Source organism: Molossus molossus, unplaced genomic scaffold (genome assembly GCF_014108415.1).
Source record: "Molossus molossus isolate mMolMol1 unplaced genomic scaffold, mMolMol1.p scaffold_m16_p_4, whole genome shotgun sequence".
NCBI lineage: Eukaryota > Metazoa > Chordata > Mammalia > Chiroptera > Molossidae > Molossus > Molossus molossus.
The window spans coordinates 66,050,677-66,070,365 of record NW_023425377.1 but is presented as its reverse complement, the minus strand read 5'-3'; the positions used below and the strand labels follow the sequence as shown (position 1 = coordinate 66,070,365).

The window sequence follows — 19,689 nt, the reverse complement described above, 5'->3', positions numbered from 1 at the left end:
AGGAGAGGACATGGAGTTGGGCCTTGGAAGGTAGAAAGAAGTCCCCCCCCGCCCCGTATGTGCCCCTAGCAGGAACCGAACCCAGGTCTCTCTGGACCGCAGACTGATGCTCTAACCGCTGAGCCAAACCAGCCAGGGCCTACCTTTTTAAAAAAAAAAGAGAGAGAGAGAGAGAGAGCCCTAGCCGATTTGGCTCAGCGGTTGGAGTGTCAGCCTGCGTACCAGAGAGTCCTGGGTTTGTTTCCCACTAAAGGCATGTACTTCGGTTGCAGTTTGTCCCTGGCCCTGGTTGGTCGTGCGGGTGGCAGCCACTCTATGTGTCCCTTTCACATCAATGTTTCTCTCTCGCTCTCTCCCCCTCCCACTCTATCTGAACAAAAAAATGGAAAAATGTCCTCGGGTGAGGAATAAAATAAAATAAAATAAAAAACGTGAGTTGGAGATTGAGAGAGGTGGTTCAGGAGGAAGGACCAACATGGTCCTGGAGTTGGAACTGCAAGAGCTTCTCAGGGGCTCAGGGCAGGGGACAGTGTGAGGGACACAGGCAGATGGGTGGGGCAGCTGAGGAGCTATGAAGGTCAGGGGTCAGATCTGACTGCCACAAAGATCACACTGAAGCCCTGGCAGGGTAGCTCAGCTGGTTACAGCATCGTTTGATATGCCAAGATTGTGGGTTCGATCCCCAGTTATGCAAGAATCAACAATGAAAATGTAAATAAGTGGAACAACAGATCAATGTTTCTCTCTCCATTTCTCTAACAACAACATTTTTTTAAAAAAGATCCCACTGAGAACACCTGAGGGTGATTGGAGGTGGGATGAGTAGATAGAGCTTTTTTAGTCTCCTGGACCCCCAAGTCTGCCTACTTATGGGTCAGGCCAGAAACAGGGTGGGGTAGGGGTTGTGCACACCTCGGAGTAGATGGATAACTGCCTGGCTCCCTCCTACCTCTGGTGGAACAAAATTGCTGAACTAAGGGATCAAGGGATAAGCCCACTTAAAAGAGGAACAGCATAGTACCCCAACATTCAAGGTTCCCAACTGCTTCTTTTAAATTGTTGTTGTTGTTGTTAACCTTCATTGGAGGATATTTTTTTCCATTGATTTTTAGAAAGAGTGAAAAGAGGGAGGGAAAGAGAGGGAGAGAAACATCAATGCTGATTTGTTGCCTCCCACACGCGCCCCTGCAACCAGATGCCCTTGACAGGGAATCGAACCCAAGACCCTTCAGTGGGGGATCGACACTATAACCGCTGGGCCACACCTGTCAGAGCCCCAACTGTTTCTTGCTGCAAGGAATTGTGACCAGCCAGGGGATTTCCCCCTGAGCCTACCACCTGACACTCCTCAAGTTTAAGAGCAAAAAGCCAGGCCCGCGCACTCTAGGGGCCCGATCCACACGGTCAGCCAAGACCCCAATGGCCCAGTTGCCCACCATTGTCACCTGCTCGTTTGCGCCCCCTGCAGGGTCCGTCTTCACATCACCACCCACCACTTTCAACTTAGACCCTACCGGTGACCGGTGACCGAATCCTCGTCTCAGGGCGGAATTCTGACGGGAGTACCCCAAACCCAAACAAGGCAAGGCTGAGTCCACAGGGGAGGAGAGAGGAGGACCTGGGCGGGGCTGGGGGTGGCTTTACGCACCTACAGATCATTTCATCCACGGAGGCCATGAGTGTTTTATTGGTGGGTACACACTCAGGAAGAGGAAACAGAGCCCCCGACCATTGATCCGAGCCCAGTCTTCCTCCTCCAGGCCCCCACCGTGGAAAGGGGCCGTATCCACTGGGTCTTCTCTACGAACTCCCGGAGGGAGGTTGGGAGCCCACGTGCCCTCGCCGGGCCTGGCGTGGGAAGCGGAGCCAGTACCATCTCTGGGTCCGCTACCGGGGCCAGCCATCGGCAGTGGGTTGTCGGCGCAGCGGGGGCCCGGGCCGTAGGGGCTCTGCAAGGGGCCGGCCCAGGAGCAGGTGATAGGGGGGGTAGGTCTTGGAAAAGTCGCCGGGGCCACTGGGTGCCGGAGAGAGGCGCTCCGACTTGATGCTGACTTGGGGGGTCGGTGGGGAGGCACCGCAGGCTGGGGGACCCTCCTCGCCCAGGCTGCGGCCCCCACTGCAGAGAGAGAGAGAGAGAGAGAGAGAGAAAGAGAGAGAGAGAGAGAGAGAGAGAGAGAATGAATGAATGAGAATGGGGGTTGTGAGCTTTTCGAGGAAGGGAGGGAGGGAACCGGGAGGTGGCACGGCTTGGGCAAAGGCTCTGCAGGAAGACCTTGGGAAAGGAGGGGGTGGCCAACCCTCCTGGGGCCTCGAAAATAGAACCCCCACCCCTGCCCCCCGCCAGCACTCCGGAAGGGCTGAGTGCAGAAACTGGAGTGGCCACCAGGTGTCAGCAGTGGCTAGGGACTTCAGAAGACTTGGAAGGACCCCACCACGGATCCTGACTGGGGGTGGGGGAGGCAGTGGGGCACTTACCTGGGCTGGGCAGGGCCGGTTAGGGGCCCATCACCCCTCGAGGGCTGCCAGGGGGCCAGGGTAGGGGGCTGCAGCAAGCCGGGGGGCGGAGGGGGGTCTCCCAGGCCATATTCTGGGGAGGGGGCAGGAGGAGTTAGCTGAGGCCCTCATCTGTGGGAGCCCCTTGCCCAAGCCTGACCCACCCCACCAGTCAGTTTTCAGTTGGTGGGTGGGAAAGTGTGGACTGCACAGCAGGCAGGTGTATGGATACCTCCCACAGCAGGGCTGATGGGGGTTCATACCTGGGGGACCTGCTGGGAGGAAGGGGAAGCTTCCAAGTGGGGGTCCTGGAGCTGCAGCAGAGCATGGACTCTGCAGGCTACCATAGAGGCCTCTCTGTGTGGAGAAAGGATGAAGGGGAAACTGAGGCCCACACTCAGGCCATCCTACCTGCCCCCATCAGCCCTGACACTCCTTTCCTTCACTCACTGAGGTGCTCAGTCCCCCTCGGGCCCCTGGCAGGCCACCAGGCAGGTCTGGCCTCCTCCCGTCTGCTGCCAGGTACAGGGGTGGTGGTGTCTTGCTGGCAAGATGGCTTGTTGAGAAGAGAGGATGGGCCAGGCCTGTGGAGCAGGAGATCCCCCAGAGAGAGGGCAGGCAGCCATGTCATTGACTTAAGTCTGAAGTCCAGAGGTGATGAACACAGACAACCAAACAGTGCCAGAGCCAAGATACCCACCCCCAGAAGCTCCCCTGGGACCCCCACCCCACCTTCCCCAGGGTCTATGCCCCATTCTTACCTGGGGGCCCAGTTTTGGGTGCTGCTGGCCTGAAGGGGGATGGGCGGCTCTGGGCAGACAGGGCCTCCCCAAGCCCATTGGAGTCACAGCCTGGTGGGGGCAGGGCCCCATATACCATGTCTGGGCTTGGCATAAAGGGGGTTGCTGGCTGAAGGCAGAGAGGACGGGATTGGTTGGAGGAACAAAGAGGTGAGGGCATCAGGTCCAAGACAGAATATTCCAATGAGTTCAGGGGCCAGCCTTTACCTCTTGGAAGCCCTCACTACTCCCTTTGGCCTAACCTCACATGGTGGGCATGCCTATGTCTGGCTCTGTTGCTCCTGGATAGCTAGGCCTAGAGCTAAGGCTTCTCACTCAACATGGAGTTGGTACTGAGGGGGCTTCCCAGGTGTTCGATGATGAATAAAAAAAACAAAAAAGAAAGTAAAGAAGGAAGTAGCTGCCTGTTGAACTCTTAACCATCCTTCAAAGCCCCAGCTACAATGCCCACTCCTCCAGGAAGATTTTCCTGACCACCCAGGCAGAGACCTATACCAAACTCTAGGCTTCCTGGCCTTTTTTCAGTCTCAGCCTTTACCACGTGGGCCTAAGAGGTGGGGGAGAGCCACATTCATGGCAGGGCAAGGAGTCACTTACATAGAGCCGGGGTCGGGGCAAGGCTGGCTCACCCCCATCACCTGCCAGCCTCCGCAGCTTCTCTCCTGGCCCTTCAGGCCCCTCATCTGGCTCCAGTTCTGGCCCATCAAGGCCCACACCCCTCCGCCTCAGTGTCTGTGGGGAGGGGACACAACAGGATGAACCTCCCCCCATCCTAGCCAGGGAGCCTGGTTGTAAGGTGAGGAGAGAGACCTACTCAGCTCTTTAGGTGGAGCTGAGTGCAGGCACAGTCTGCTCCAGCCAAATTCCAGTGACCACAGCCCCCAGTGAGTTATCATCTGTTAAGTTCCAACTGTGTGTGAGAGAAGGACTGTCCTGCCCTGAAACCAGAGACTCACCTATGCCTGCTAGCAGGCACTGTCTTAACACTCCTGAATACAACTCTGGTATTTCTGTTCTGCATCCATGAGCTGCTTTAGAGCCTGGCATGCAGTAGGTGCTTAATAAATGTTGAGAAATTGAGCACGTGAGGACAACTTTATAGAATTTTCTGAGCTACCTGGGACCAGTGACCTGCATGGTCCTGGACCTCAGTGAGGTCAGCTTGCCACATGGTGCCTTTTATTTTCTGTTCTGTACTCATTAAATTGGTGATCGGATTAAATGAGATGGCGTGTTTGAGGGGCACATAGTGCAGCCTTCAGTGTGTAGCGGTTGACGTTTTTGTTTTTACTATTTTTTAGAGAGAGAGGAAGGGAGAGGGAGAGAGAGAAACATCCATGTGAGAACACACATGGATCAGCTGCCTCCTGCACACTCCTACCAGGGATCGAGCCCCCAACCTGGACATATGCCCCAACCGGAAATTGAAGCTGCAACCTTTTGGTGTACAGGACGACACCCCAACCAACTGAGCCACCCAGCCAGGGCTAGTTGATGTTTTTATTTCTACAATCCAGGGAACTATCCCAGAGGGACACTCCATTACCCCAGACCTGCTTTAACTGGCAGCAAAGCCAGATTCCAACACTTATCTTTTTTTTTTTTTTAATCCTCACCCGAGGACATTTTTCGATATTTTGTTCAGATAGAGTGGGAGGGAGAGAGAGAGAAAGAGAAACGTCAAAGTGAAAGGGACACATTGAGTGATTGCCACCAGCATGACCCAACCAGGGCCAGGGACAAACTGCAACTGAGGTACGTGCCCTTAGCAGGAACCGAACCTAGGTCTCTCTGGACCACAGGCTGATGCTCTAACCGCTGAGCCAAACCAGCCATGGCCCAACACTTATCTTTTGTACAAACCAAGAGTCCCTAGGCTCTGAGCGAGCAGAGTGTGCTGGCTTCATGGGGAGGAGGGCCCAGGGTACCTCGAGGATGTCGGTGTTGGTGCGGCTCTCATGGGGTTCACTGTACTCCGTGTACTTCAGGAGCACACGGTCCATGTCCGTGCTGGCATACTGGAAGAGGCGATTGGCGCTGTTGAAGATGATGAGAGCAATCTCACAGTCACAGAGCACGCTCAGCTCATAGGCCTTCTTCATTAGCCCGAACTTCCTTTTGGTAAATGTCACCTAGACCCAGGACCCACAGGTGAGAGGGAGAAGACAAAGATTTGGGGTGGTGTGAGGGAGGTGTAGGGGCCTAATTGTTTCTTGAACATGCCTCATGATTCTGAGCCTCATGTGCTGTTCTTTCTGGCTGTACATCTCACTTCTCAACCTGGCAAACTTCTATTGATTCTTCAAAACCCAGCCCAAATGACCTCTCCTCTAGGAAGTTTTACTTGGTCTCCTAGGCAGAGCCTACACTCCCTTTCTGAGCTTCCCCAGTTCTGAAACTCCCTCTGATCCAGTCCTCTGAGTTGGGTGTGTTTGTGTCAAGCTCCACCTCCTCTATGACTAGGACTTCAGTAAATCATTATGAAATTGAGCAAATGCTACATCTCAAACTCGAGGCATGGCATCAAGACTCATTCCCCTACAATTTCTCAAAATGGCTAGGCCTTGGCCCAGGCCATGTCCCTTGCCAGGAATGCCTTCCCACAACCTGTTCCACCCAATGAACTCACCTGCCGATTCCTTTGGTCTAGAATGCGTGAGATCTGTATTTTTTTCCTCCCCATTGTCTTAGGCTGGGCAGAGTGACTTTGGGCTGGGGGAGAAGGAAAAGAGGACAGAGTACATGGGTGGAAAGTGGGGTCAGGCAATCAGCTTTCCTTCTGTCCTCCCCCTCCCCCTCCCAGGCACTGAGGGGAGTTGATGGGGAAAATCAAGCAGGCTGGATTTCCCCTATGGCCCCATTCTCAACAAGCCCAGGATGTAATAGATGCTCAATGAACACCTTTGCACCAATTCCACATGAGAAGAAGGCTGACCTAGGGCAAAAGATAGAGGTACAGATGTTCCTGCCCCTGCATCTAAAAAATTACCCCCTGGGAATGCAGACTGGTGCAGCCGCTATGGAAAACAATATGGTGCTACCTCAAAAAATTAAAAATTGAACTTCCATTTGACCCAGTGATCCCACTGCTGGGAATATACCCTAAGAAGCCTGAAACACCAATCAGGAAGAATATATGTATCCCCATGTTCATAGCAGCACTATTTACAATAGCTAAGATCTGGAAACAGCCCAAGTGTCCACCAGTAGACGAATGGATAAAAAAGCTGTGGTACATATACACAATGGAGTACTATGCAGCGGTAAGAAAGAAAGATCTCTTATCCTTTGAGATGACATGGAGGGACCTGGAAAGTATTATCCTAAGTGAAAGAAGCCAAGCAGAAAAAGACAAATACCACATGATCTCACTTATATACGGAATATAATGAACATAACAGTCTGAGGAATACAGTAGACCCAGACACAGGGAAGTAGGGCACAGACTGACATCCCTCAGAAGAGGGGATGGGGGGTGGGGGGTTGGGAAGAGATAAACCACAGAACTTATATGCATGTATGCATGACCAATGGACATGGACAACTAAGCCGGGGACAGGGTGGAGGGGGGGTGGGGGGGTGCCAATGGGGTAAAAAGGTAAAATATCTGTAACAAAAAAATAAATAAAAATTCATAATAAAAAAAAAAAATTACCCCCTGGTAACTATGGTACCTCAGGGAGCCTGACCTCTCTGGGCACCTTCTGAGCAGTAGAAATGACAATGTTGTATACTCCTTATTGTTGTTGGGGACAAAATGAACAAATGCCCAGCACCGAGCAGATGCCACAAATGTCATATGCTATTATGTCAAATGCTATAACTGCTATTATGAATATTGGCAATAGCCTAAAAGCCCTCAACAGGCCTGGTTGGAGGGACAGTACTCAGTAATCCTGAACCTCTGAAAGTAAGCCTGGTCTGCTTTTGGACACCTTTCTTTTTTTTTTATCCTCACCCGAGAACATTTTTCCATTTTTTGTTCAGGTAGAGTGGGAGGGAGAGAGAGGAACAGAGAGAGAGAGAGAGAAACATCGACGTGAAAGGTACACATCGAGTGGCTGCCACCCGCACGACCGACCAGGGCCGGGGACAAACTGCAACCGAGGTACATGCCCTTAGCGGGAACCGAACCCGAGTCTCTCAGGACCGCAGGCCGACGCTCTAACCGCTGAGCCAAACCGGCCAGGGCTGAACACCTTTCAACTTACTCAACACAGAACAGCTCCCCGAACAAGATCAAGGACTGTGGTTACCAAAAAAACTTATATTTAGCCCTGGCTGATGTAGCTCAGTTAGTTGGAGCGTCATCATATACACCAAGAGGTGGCAGGAGGGTTGATTCTGGGTTAGGCACATACTGAGGTTGTTGGTATGATGCTTGGTCGGGGCACATACGGGAGGCAACCATTTGGTGTTTCTGTTTCTCTCTCTCTCTCTCTTCCCTTCTTCTCTCTATAATCAATTAAAAAAAGCCCTGGCCAGTGTGGCTCAGTTGCTTGGGCATCATTCTGTGCACTGAAAGTTTGCCAGTTCCTTTCCCAGTCAGGGCACATGCCTGGGTTGTGGGCTTGATCCCTGTTGGAGGGTGGTGCAGGAGGCAACCGATAGATGTTTCTCTCTCTCCCACTCCCTTTCTCTCTCTCTCTAAATATCAAGAAAAATAGCCCTGGCTGGTTTGGCACAGCGGTTAGAGCATCTGCCCATGGACCAGAGAGTCTTGGGTTCAGTTCCCACTAAGGGCACGTACCTCGGTTGCAGTTTGTCCCCAGCCCAGGTTGGGGTTGTGTGGGTGGCAACCAGTCGATGTTTCTCTCTCTCTCTTCCCTCCTCTCTCCCTCCTACTCGATCTGAAGATAAATGCAAAAGTGTCTTTGGGTGAGGATAAAAAAAGAAAAAAGAAAAATATTTAAAAATTAAAAATTAAAAAATATATATACACACACACACACATACATTTACAAACTGCACTGAGTGTGGAAAAAAGACTGAAAAGAAATGCTCATGATGGGAAATACCGGCTAATGGAAATTTACGGGTGAGTTTTCTATTTTTTAAAAAGTATAGATGCAATTCACATAACACAAAATTCATCATTTTAAAGTGCACAAGTCAATGGCATTTCATTTGTTCACAATGTTGTAGAACCATCACTTCTATCTAGTTCCAGAAAATTTTTATCCCCTCAGAAAGGGACCCCATTCCCATGAGCAGCCACCCTCCCCCACCCCCCTGCCAACAGCCAATGATCTGTTTTCTGTCCCTATGGATTTGCCAATTCTGGAAATTTCATGTAAATGGAATCATACAATGTGTGGCCTTTTGTGTCTATTTTTTTTCTTTTTTGATTATCTGAACTTACTAACTTTTTCCCTCAGTGATGATGGACTATTTCTCTTTTTTTTCTAATTTTTTTGAAATTGATTTTTAAGGAGAGAGATAGAAACATCAATGAGAGAGAGCATTGATTGGCAGCCTCCTGCATGCCCCCACTGGGGATCCGGCCCACAAACTGGGCATATGCCCTGACTGGGAACCAAACAGGCGACCTCTTGGTGCGTGGGTGGACGCTCAACCACTGAACCACACTAGCCACTATATCTCTTTTTAAACAATTTTTTTTTCTTTTTTAAATAACAGAAACCCACCCTTGCCCCACTTTCTGCCAGGAGGAGGCAAGGATGCCCTGGAAAGGCCTTAGGCTTGGAGCCCTCAGACCACAATTTGGGCCCTGGGCAACTTGAGAGACACCCTAGACCCTCCTCACAGGGACCTCAGATCTCCCTGGTGGGGTGCCCAAAAGTAAGAGTGGGCAACTCAAGGAGGGCAGCATGTCCTCAAGACAAATAGGCCTTCCCCAGTGCCCCCTATGCAGGGATCCTTGGAAGAAGAAACTTGTCGCATGGCACCCATCATGCTGTACAGTCAGCTACTCAAGTTCCTCAAGATCTCTAACATCCCTCCACCAACTCTGTGACCATACTTGACCCCCAGCCACTCCTATGTCACAGGTGATTGAAGCCATGTCACAGGTCTGCCCAGGGTAAGTGGGCCAGTGCTCAGGCCCCAGCTGATCTCTGACCCACTGGGCAGCCCTCAGCAAAGGGGGCCTCTCCTTCATATTGCTATTCTCTGAATGGGGAGGTTATGAAATGCAGAGCACCTGGCATGGATCTGGAAACAAGCTCTGGGGAAGTGTAGGGAAATGTAGGTCTGTCTCCATGTGTAGCCAGACCTCAGCCTAAGAGGTCTGGGTAGAGACCCCTTTCATCCCAGAGTCCCAGGGCCCAGGAGTGTAAGATGCCTTGGCCATCATGTGTGGCCCACTGTGTGACCCCAGGAGTGCCCTTTACCTTCTCTGGGCTGGGTTTCTGAGCAGTCACAACTATGCAGAGTCCAGCCTACGAGAGTCTCCACCTCAGCCCCCTAGCTACAGATTGATTTGCTAAATTTAACCTCTGGGGCTAATTTTAATCCCTGGCTGGAATCGGGTGCGTTCCCACGGCTGGGATGTGTTGGCCTCGCCCTCATGGGTCCCTAGGGACAGAAGGGGGGCACTGGCCCGGAGGTCCCAATGCCAAGATGACTCCGGAAATGCCCCCCACGCCTGGGGTCCCATGAGAACATGGGACTTGAACCTGAGAATCTGAGCCTGGAATATCTGATTCCAGCCCTTTCTCAGTTTGTCCCCATTATGTGACCCCTGCTAGGGCAGAGGTTGCATAATGGGGGAGCCACAAGACCCAAAAGGTCAAGGGGGTCTCTCTGAACTGAGACCCAAGAGCTGAGACAGGAAGTGAGTTACAGACAGAAGGAACAGCAGGTACAAAGGCCCTGAGGAGGGACAAGACACAGCAACAAGGCTGGAAAGAGGAACTCGAGGGAGAGGCTACAGAAGCCGGGCCACTCTGAGCTGCGGGGAAGGTTGTGAGTTTGAGTCTAATAGAGATGCAGAGCCATAGGAGGATTTGAGTAAGAAGGGATGGAGCTTATCATTGAAAAACCTTTCCATAGCTGCCATGGTATGGGGAGGGGAGGAGATTGCAGGATACTGGAGGAGAGGCCAGGGCTGCATCCACTTGGTAAGAGACTAGGGGTGAAATCACTGTACTCCAGGGCACTTTGAGTCCTTCAGAAGGTACTAGATTCTCTGCCATCTCTAGGGATAGGTACAGATGGGCTCACACAGGGGTTTGACTCCTCTGATCCTCAATGACCTTGGAATCCCCAATCCTCTCACAGGAACTAAAGTCACCCCCAGCTTTGGCCCTTGAGGGATCAATCCAACACAAAGCTTTGATCATGACCCTTCCTGCTCACACATTCTTCATGGCTCTCTACTGCCATTAGGAGAAAGTTTCAGTTCCAAGCCTGACATTCAAACCCCTGCCACAGTCGATCCCTGCTCACCTTTGTCTACCTTCAAAAATCTCTGCCTAGAAAGCCCTTTAGCCCCTTCTTCACCTGGCCAACTCCTATTCACACTTCAAAACCCAGCTCAAAATATCCACCCCTCACCCGAGCTGGTATGGCTCAGTTGAACATCATCCCATGCATCAAGAGTTCTCACTTAATTCCTAGTCAGGGCACATGCCCAGGTGTCCAGCTTGATCCTCAGTAGGGGGTGTGCAGGAGGCAGTGGATCAATGTTGTGTTCTTACATCAATGTTTCTCTCTCCCCCTCCCTTTCTCTTTCTCTAAAATCCATAAAAACATTTCAAAAAATAGTTTAAAAAAAAATCCATTCCTCCAGGAAACCCTCCCTGCCCTTACTTAGTTCTGACCCCATGGAGCTGGGAATGTATATATCCGTGGGGCTGGAATCCAGACTGCAAGGCCCTCAGGATCGGATATAGGGGTTGCTGAGTAGATTTGGTGAATGGTGCAGGTCAAAAGAGACACGTCTGAACTCCCCCAGCTTCCCTCAACAACTTCCTCTCAGACTCCCCCAGCTGACTCCCTACCCAGAAATACACGCGCATGCAAATCCAGCCACTGAGTGGACCTGTCTCAGGCCCAGGTGTGAAGGGCCAGCCAAGGAATGTGGGGGTGGAAGACCCATGGTGTGCATATATATTTGTACTCACATGCAAATCCCCACCCCGAGCCGCAGACAGACCAGCAACCTGTTCTCCAGATGTTGGCATGATCGGAACTGCTGGGGGGAGGTGGTGGTGGCTGCTGAATGTGCCAGGCACGAGAGGGAGGCTGAGGCTTGGGGAAGCCTCTTCTGTGCACCCCCCACACCAATGTCCAGCCAGAAAGAGAGTTTGTGGCATCTGCCAGCAGAGAGGTAGAGAGGTAGACCCATTGACAGTAAATGGAGCAAGGTAGAAGGGTTAGGAGAAATCCAAGAGGACATCTCAGAGGAGGAAGCATGTAATTGGGCCTCAGTGGAGAGATGGATGGGGGCCTGAGCAGATGGAGAGTGGGGTGGGCATTTGAAGCCAAGAGACCACCCCACCTTTCTTCACACCCTCAAACATAGCATTTATTAAGATCAACCATATTCCGACCACTGTGATAAACAGGCTTCAGTAGAAGTAGAAAGTATAAGTAGAGCAATGGCCACAAAAGACTGGCAAAGTGACAGACCTACCATAAGAAGACAGTAGGCCCAGAGGTTGTATGGTTGTTCTATGAAACCTCAAAGGACAGGAAAGTGCAATGTTATTTAAACTAATTCAGACCTTTGAAAACAATGGGAACTGCCTAGGTCGTTTTTATAAAACTCCCATTTGTCAAAAGTCCAAAAAGAGTAAAGTACTGACCACGAAAGGGGCAGTGTTAGCCAGGAATTTCAACAAAGACCTGTCTGAAGAGGTGACATGTGGGCTAAGATCTGAAGCATGAGAAAGAGACAGTCAAGTGAGGGAAGAGTCAGTGGGAAGATCTAGGGGGAGGGTGGTCCTGGTCCTGGCAGTGAAACTGTAAGGGTCAAAGGTCAGAGTGATCATGAGTTTGGCATTTTGAAAAATATCAAAGACATCTGTATGGCTGGATAGCACAGCAAGGGGGAGAGGTGAGAAAAATGGTGGTGGGGAGGGTTGTCAGGATTGGGTCATATAGGTATTCGTGGGCTTTACTCTGAGGGCAATGGGAAGCCATGGAGAGTTTGGGGGCAGGGGAGGGTCAGGATATGATTTTCCCATTTAAAAAATCCCCTTGTGCTCTTACGCATTGTTGGTGGGAGGGGAAAGAGGTACTGTGGAAAACTGGCCTTTACTAAACATGAACATATGTCTATCCTGTGACACAGTGATCACCCAAGAGAAGTGGGTCTGTGTTTTACCAAAGGACACAGACAAGAGTGTTCTCAGCAGCTTCATTTCAGCATAGCCTCAAACTGGAAATGACTCAAATGCCCTCAGTGGGAGAACTGGTAAATACTTTCTGGTAGATTCTACAATGGACTAATACATTGCACAGAAAAATGATGCATTTTGCCCCCATGCAACCACACAGGGGAATCTTCCAGACCTGTGCCAATTCAACGGTGCTGGACTTCACACAGGAGACATGCCACATGAGTTCCTTTACATGAAGCTCCAGAACAGGCAAAACTCACTTAAGGTGATGCATGTCCGCACAGTGACCGCAAGGACAGGTGCCATGACAGGGCAGCAGGAATCCTAGAGACAGGGGTGTTCTTGTCCCTAGTCCAGGTTCTGGGTACAGAGATGTGCTCAGTTTGTGCAAATGTTAGTTCTACTTGGATGATTTCTGTAATTTATCTCAATCAAAAAAAATTTTTAAAAAGCTCCTGCCTGCCACAGGGAGCAGCTCTGCCCAGGCAGGAGTGAGGTGAAAGGGAGAGGCTGGGGCAGGTGTCCAGGCAACAGATGAGGGTCCTGAACTGAAGTGGGGATGCAGGTAGGCAGAAGTGCATGGGTCAGTTGTCGACAGAGGGGACAGGACACACTGGTAGCACACACCCCTGGGGTGGGGAAGGACCCAGAGTCCGAGGCCTGAGCACTGTGCAGGGGAAGCACTGGGGGTGTGAAGGAAGATTTTCATGAGTTTCTGGAGTACCATAACTCTCTGTGGTGAGCACTGTGGTCACTAAGTCAATCAACAAATATCCCTGGGGTCCTTCAGGCCGTGTCTGTTACTTCTCTGGCCTGGTAACACCTGTAGCTCCTGGTGATGAAGATGGAGGCTGACCCTTTACCCTGGCCTATCCATGAGAAGACTCCATTTTCTCACCTGTGAATGGGAGTAAGAATCCTTCCACAAGCTAGGGGGAAGCTGATGCATGCAGTGTGTCTCAACCTTGTGTTGTGGCCTCTCAGAGGTCAGAAGGACCAGGCCTTGGAACCGGGGATGCTGAATCAGCATGCCACCTTGCAAGACCATGGTGACAAGCACAAGACAGACTTGGGGACATCAAGCCCCTATTTCTTCCCCCATAAAGTGGGTCACAGAACTGTAGCCTCAAAGGCCTTGTAGTGAGGGTTTGAGAGAAAAGATCAGGAACAAATCAAGTTCCTCTTCTTGGCTCCCATTGGGACTTTAATGGGGGGATGAGTGACAGCGTGCTGCCAGACCCCTGAGCCCAGAGGCCACAGCTTGGCGGGGACCCAGGCAGGGAAAGGAGGGTAGGAAAGGAGAAGTGAGAGGCAGGTGGGTGTTGGGGGGAGGTGAGGGCCCGAAGGGACTCTGTGAAGCGGGGAGGGGGCGCTGCTCCTGGGCCACTGCAGCGAATCAGGCCATTGGCCTGCCTCACGCAACCCAGGCGGTGGTTTCATCACCTGTTCCCCAAGTACCTCATTACTGGCGACAGGAAGAGCCCCTTGGAAATCTAGGACCTTCCCCCATCTCTTGAGGGCTCTATTGGTTCTGAACCCAGCTGCCAATGACCCTCCCTCCAGCCAGGCTCTGGGCCTGCCTCCTCCCTGGGACCTGGGAGATGGTGCCTCAGATGGGGGCACTGTGGGTGACCTAAGGGCTGGCTCAGCCCACAGCAGGCCCTGGACCCCATACCTGCCCTCAGGGACAAGGTGGGCTCTAGCAGTACCTCTCCTGTGGCCCCAGTTTCCTCCCCTGGAAAACGGGGAGTCAGGGGTGCCTGAGTTTGGTGGGGCTAGATGCTATTTTCCTTCTTCCCCTGTCACTGGGTCCTGACCTTGGGGTTACTGCTCCTCAGCCAGAGTGGGGGGCACTCAGCTCAGAGTGAGGGCCCTGGGCAGACTGAGGAAGGCTGGGGGACAGCGAGTAGAGAGAAAGCCTATGTCTCATATGGTCTGATTGGGCAGGGGTAGGGAGATTCCCCTAAATAAATGCAGAGCCCCAGGTGCCTAAAAAAAATCCACAGGTGCCTAAATGAAGCCCCCAGAAACATGCATCACCCAACACATATGGATCCTGCATACAAAATACCCCAAAACATGAAGTCCACAATACATGCCGACTCCCCACACCCACATAGCTCTCCAAATACTCATATCCCCAAACACAGATCCCTCAACACACACATAGCCTTCAACGCATGCTGATCCCCCAAATGCACACAGATCCCCAAATACATGCAGACACCCCAAACACACCAGGCTCCCTAACAACATGCAGACTCTTGGAGCTCCCCAAACATATGCAGACTCCATGCTGTTCCCCATTACATTCAGGCCCCCAGACACAGGTAGGGCCCTTTACCTACAGTGGTTCCATCCACTCTCTGGCTTCCTGAGCCATGATAGTCAGCACCCTCCAAAGGAGCTGGGGTCTTGAAGGTGGGGTGTGTCACCCATATGCAGCTCTGAATTCTAGAAACCCAGAATGTTCCAGCTGGAAATGTCCCTTTGGGGGTCCCTTTGTTCCTAGCTCCCTCTGGCACCCATGGGGAAACTGAGACCCATTAGGGAACTCTCAGACCCACCCTCATAGACCCCCCTCCCCAGGCCTGTTCCTGGGAGGACCCACTGTGGCTATGCACTGAGAGGTCAGGGCTGCAGCTCTGGGCCTGGCCAGACCAGGGTTCAAATCCTGGTTCTACCACACACTCATTGCCTGAAGTGCTCCGAGACTCAGTTTCCCTGTTTGTACAATGGGCCTTTGCAAGCTCCCTCTGCACCCCGCCTTATTCACCCTCTTGGGGATGCCTCAAGTATCAGCAAATTCCCAGACCACCTCTGTTCCTTCCCAGGCACCTGACACACCAACCTCAGACAGTCCTTCTACTCTCCCAAAGCCCAGGCTAGGCCCTCCCCCTGCAATACCAGGTCTGAGGAGCTGTCCTTTCAAGGCCAGACAGAAACCCCTGTTTCTGGGAGTACTGGTTTCCCCAGGAAGGATCTGTCTCTCCCTGGATATTTTCTGTGCTGCTTTGTTGTTTTCTTTGATAACCACGTTGCCCCCTGAGGACGTCTACTCTGTGAGGGCAAGGAGAACCTCCATAGCACTGGACACACAGTAGGCCTAGTTGCCCTTCCTAAATGAACGAACAAACGATGGCTTAACAAATGGAAGAAACATTGGCAGCTGGTTCAGTTTTCTTTTAAACATCTCATGACCCACAAAACACAGTTGAGGCTCCCATCTGGCCCGCCAGTTTGAAACCCCTGCTCTAAAGAGCCAACAGCACAACAGCGTTCCTCTCAACCAAGGGACTGACACTCTGAAGGTCCCATTGCCACATAGAAACCATGTCCCGAGGATGTGCAGCTCTGACCTGTCATGTGCTCACCTGCCACTGAGGCCAGTTTCTCTACACAGACAATGCAAACAAAGGTCCACTGCCCCATTTGATCTCCCAAGAGACTTGGGATCCTGACTGCTGGGGTTGGAGATACTCTACATTCAGAGCCCAACCCTGCTGTCCAGGGCAGATTGGAGTCCAGGGCTACCCAAGGCTCCCAGCAAGGTCCCTGAAGCCACAGTGCAGCTGCAGGAACGACCCAAGGTTTCCCTCTTTGTTCCAGAGAAAGATCTCCCCATGGGGCCCCAGAAATTCATCCCCAGAGGCCCAGGCCTCCCTGTTTGGGAAATTAGCACATCTGTCAATGCTGGGCAGAAGGACTCGGCCCACAGCCCCCACAGACCCAAGACACAGTCAGCAGAGACTCCAAGACAGGGCCTTGGGGCACCCCTGGTTCCCCCTTTATTCCCTGCAAAATGTCTGGGAGCCAACCAGGTACCGGGGACAAATGGGCAGGGAGAGGACAGAGCCAGCTTGACTTCTCCCATTGCCTAGTCTTATGGGAGAGGTAACAACAGACATATAACTGTGTCAAGGACAGAGGCCTTCAAGGAAGAAATTCAAGAAGGGGAGGCAGTGGGGTATGTGGTAGAAGGAGCTGCTTTGAACAGAGGGGCCAGAGGGCTTTTCTGAAAAGGAGGGGTGGGGGCTCGAGGATGAGAGAACATCAGCTATATAGGGATGTGAGGGAGAGATAACCTGACGGAAGGAATGATAGGTGCAAAGGCCCTGAGGTGGGAACATGCTGGGCAGGTTCCATACCCGGGGGAAGTTGGTGTGGCTGGGACAGGGTGAGTGAGGGGCAGATGGAGACTAAGGAGGGTAGGAAGACTGCAGTGGGCCTGGGGGATCAGGGTGGGAAGGTGGACTATAGAGCAATGGGGAAGCCATAAAGGGTGCGTGAGCAGGGGAGGGCTGTGATCCGATTCAGGATTTTCAGCAGAACCAGTGGCTGCAGTGGGGAGAAGTCTTATCTGGGCAGGAGGTTGGGACAGCATCCAACAGGGGGCCATGGGAGCTGTGAGTGTGGAAAGTGGACAGTGTAGTTCCATGCCCACAGCAATGGCTCATTATGCCAACCAGCCTCGATTGCTCCCTTTCTTGACCTTGGGTGAACCTGAGCCTGGAGAACAGAACAGGGAAGCCAATGGATCTGAGGCCTCCTTGGCCCCTGATGGAGGGTGGGGTGAGATGGACCTGGATGGGGCACCTCTGCTTGATCACAGTTCAGATGCCACCTCAGGCCTGGTGCCACGGGCCACCTCATTTACACACAGGGCCCACCTGACCCACAGACAGCCCAGTGAAGTACATACAGCTGCCCCATTTTACCCAGGATAAAGCGGGCTTCTTTCTAGGGCCACACATCAAGATCCCCCAGATCCCTACTCAAGCCCGGGCTTGTACCCCAGGGTCGTTCTGTGGACATCCAGTCTGGGAAGTGGGCCTGGGCACTGTTGTGGCTCAAGACACTTGTTCTTGAGCCAGGAGCGGGGGGCAACCTCACAAGCCCCCATGATATATGCCCAGAGACCCTTTTGGGGGATCAGAAATAGGACCCAACCTCTGTGTGTACCCTATGTGTATTCAGGGACTGGGGCTGAGGTGAGCTCTCCTGTCCCAAATGGTACCCCAAGCATATGGTAAATCCTTTTCAAAAAATGACATCTGCCTCCAGGTGTACGTGCCTCAAATATTCCAGAAGGCCAAACCCCCAACATGTGTATATTTATTGCATCTGAGTTGGGGTGATAAGTGATTTTAATTCCCTTTCTCCTCTTAATTTGCATTTTCCAGATGTCTGCTTGGTTGGGTAATGACTTAATGAAATAAATCATTAGTTGGAGACGGGAAGTAAGATGAAGCTCAACTTGCTCAGGTCACAAGAGTGGCCATGGAGCTCAGCGAGGGGCAGCAACCTGTCTGAAGCTACACAGAGAGCTGGAGCCCCTGGCATTTGTTCTCTTAGAGGGCCCCATCCTTTCTCTGAGGTGCCTGAGTGTCTGTACCTGGCCTCAGTCTTCCCTCCTGCAAAGTGAGAACTTCAGACCAGATAATCAGTTTCAATCTCACTAGGTAAGACTGCAGGGCCCTAAATTTCATTCTCAGGAAGCCAAGATTCACTCCTCAGCTCAGATGGTGGGAGGTAGGCATGGAACAGGAGAGGGTGAGGCTGACTTCAAACTCCACACACCAGTCCTTCCAAGTCCAGCTACGTTTTTGAACCTAGTTCCTTCACCCCAAGAGTCTGAGAGTTCTTGTACCCAGGCACCAAAGGTCCAGAGGTCCTGACATTCCCCATTGAGGATTTCTCGGCCAGGCTAGGCAGGAGGCCTCAGCTATTTCGGACTTTTTAGGTCTGTAGCCGGGTACTGGGGGTGGCCAGGGACCCCAGTTGCTGACCAACATCTGCAGCCCTGGATTCAGAAAGGTGGAGAGAGGGGAACCATGACCGTGAAAGTAACAGCTACCAGTTTGTCATGTGCTCAGTATTGTTCCTGTACTCATGTACCAGATGGGGACACCGAGGCACAGGGATGGTGGTAGCCCCCTTCAAGGCAGCTGTGACCCACCACCCCAGGGCTCCATGCCCACCACATGGGCACCCATGGGTCCAGCAGAGACCCCACATTTGTTGCATGAGGCTTAGACACCATGGAGTAGGTGAGGGTCACAGCAGTCACAGGCACACAGAGATGGTCACGCCACATGTAGGTCTGGGGCTATGACACATGAGGGTACACCCACAGCAGGAAGGCACAGGGTTATGCATAGGAGCCTCAAGGGTACGAAAAGGGGTACACTTCAGGACAGGAGGACACTGCAGCCCATACACCAGACACACAGCTCACAGGTACACAACAGGAGCTCATGGCACCACAACTTTGGACACACAACTCCTCCCTAACTGACATCAAAACCCTCAGACACATGCCCTTTAGACACATAAACTCTCAGAAACACAACCCTAAGACTCATACCCCTCTCCGACACAACCTGCCCCTCAGGCTCACACACCCCTCGGAGGCACACCTCTTGGGCAGACACACCTCAGACACACATCCCTTGGATTCACATCGCTCGGACTCACACCCTTTGTACCCACAACCCCTCGGGCTCACCGTCTTAGGACTCATCTTAGACACAACTTTTGAAGCACAGCCCTACACTCAGACCTGCAAAACCAGCCCAGTCCACAGATGACATTCAAAGGACACCGCAGGAGCCTCATCCCTACGCCACACGCACCTGCTCCGCCTGGACCCTCGGACGCCGTGCACAGATCTGCAGCCACCGCACGGAGTGCCCAGCGCTCCGCAGCCACAGGTGCCTTTAGAGCGGGCGGCTCTCGCCCCGGGAGCTGATTGGGCAGGACGGTGTAATTTGCATAGAGGGCGGGTACTTGGGCATGGCCCCGCCCCAGGACTTCGGGGCAGGGGCTCAGACTGGGAAAGTCGCTGAAGATGCTTTTAATGAGGAAGAGGGACAGGAAGGGGTTGGATCAGACCCACCAGATTTTCCCCGTCTGCACTGGGCCCGCCTGACCCTACTGTGACCCCTGATCCTAATTTGGACCCTTGTCTCTAACCACTGCCAGCCTCAACACTGGACTTCCTCTATCCTGAGTGAAATATAACTGTCCCTGATGGCCCCAGAGACTGAGCCCTTCTCAAAGCCAACATGGAACCTTGCTCTCACCCA

At 52.4% G+C, this 19,689-nt stretch overlaps 1 protein-coding gene across 1 annotated transcript; it reads right to left on the bottom strand.

Moving 5' to 3' along the window:
* Positions 1 to 1,839: 1,839 nt before the first annotated feature.
* On the bottom strand, positions 1,840 to 19,271 carry LOC118615899 (myocyte-specific enhancer factor 2B-like). Its single transcript, XM_036241180.1, has 9 exons — positions 19,237 to 19,271; positions 5,923 to 6,005; positions 5,222 to 5,425; positions 3,891 to 4,025; positions 3,255 to 3,402; positions 2,944 to 3,077; positions 2,757 to 2,850; positions 2,476 to 2,587; positions 1,840 to 2,116 (listed from the first exon to the last, which is right to left on the bottom strand). The coding sequence occupies exons 2-9, from the start codon at positions 5,974 to 5,976 to the stop codon at positions 1,888 to 1,890; spliced, it is 1,110 nt and encodes a 369-aa protein (XP_036097073.1). The 5' UTR covers positions 5,977 to 6,005; positions 19,237 to 19,271; the 3' UTR covers positions 1,840 to 1,887.
* Positions 19,272 to 19,689: the final 418 nt, after the last annotated feature.

Coding starts and splice junctions, on each gene's coding strand:
- LOC118615899 (XM_036241180.1), bottom strand. CDS start 5,976: ATGGGGAGGAAAAAAATACAGATCTCACGCATTCTAGACCAAAGGAAT. Junction 3,403..3,890: donor TGCCCCGACCCCGGCTCTAT/GTAAGTGACTCC, acceptor CTCTGCCTTCAG/CCAGCAACCCCCTTTATGCC. Junction 2,117..2,475: donor ACCGGCCCTGCCCAGCCCAG/GTAAGTGCCCCA, acceptor CTCTCTCTGCAG/TGGGGGCCGCAGCCTGGGCG.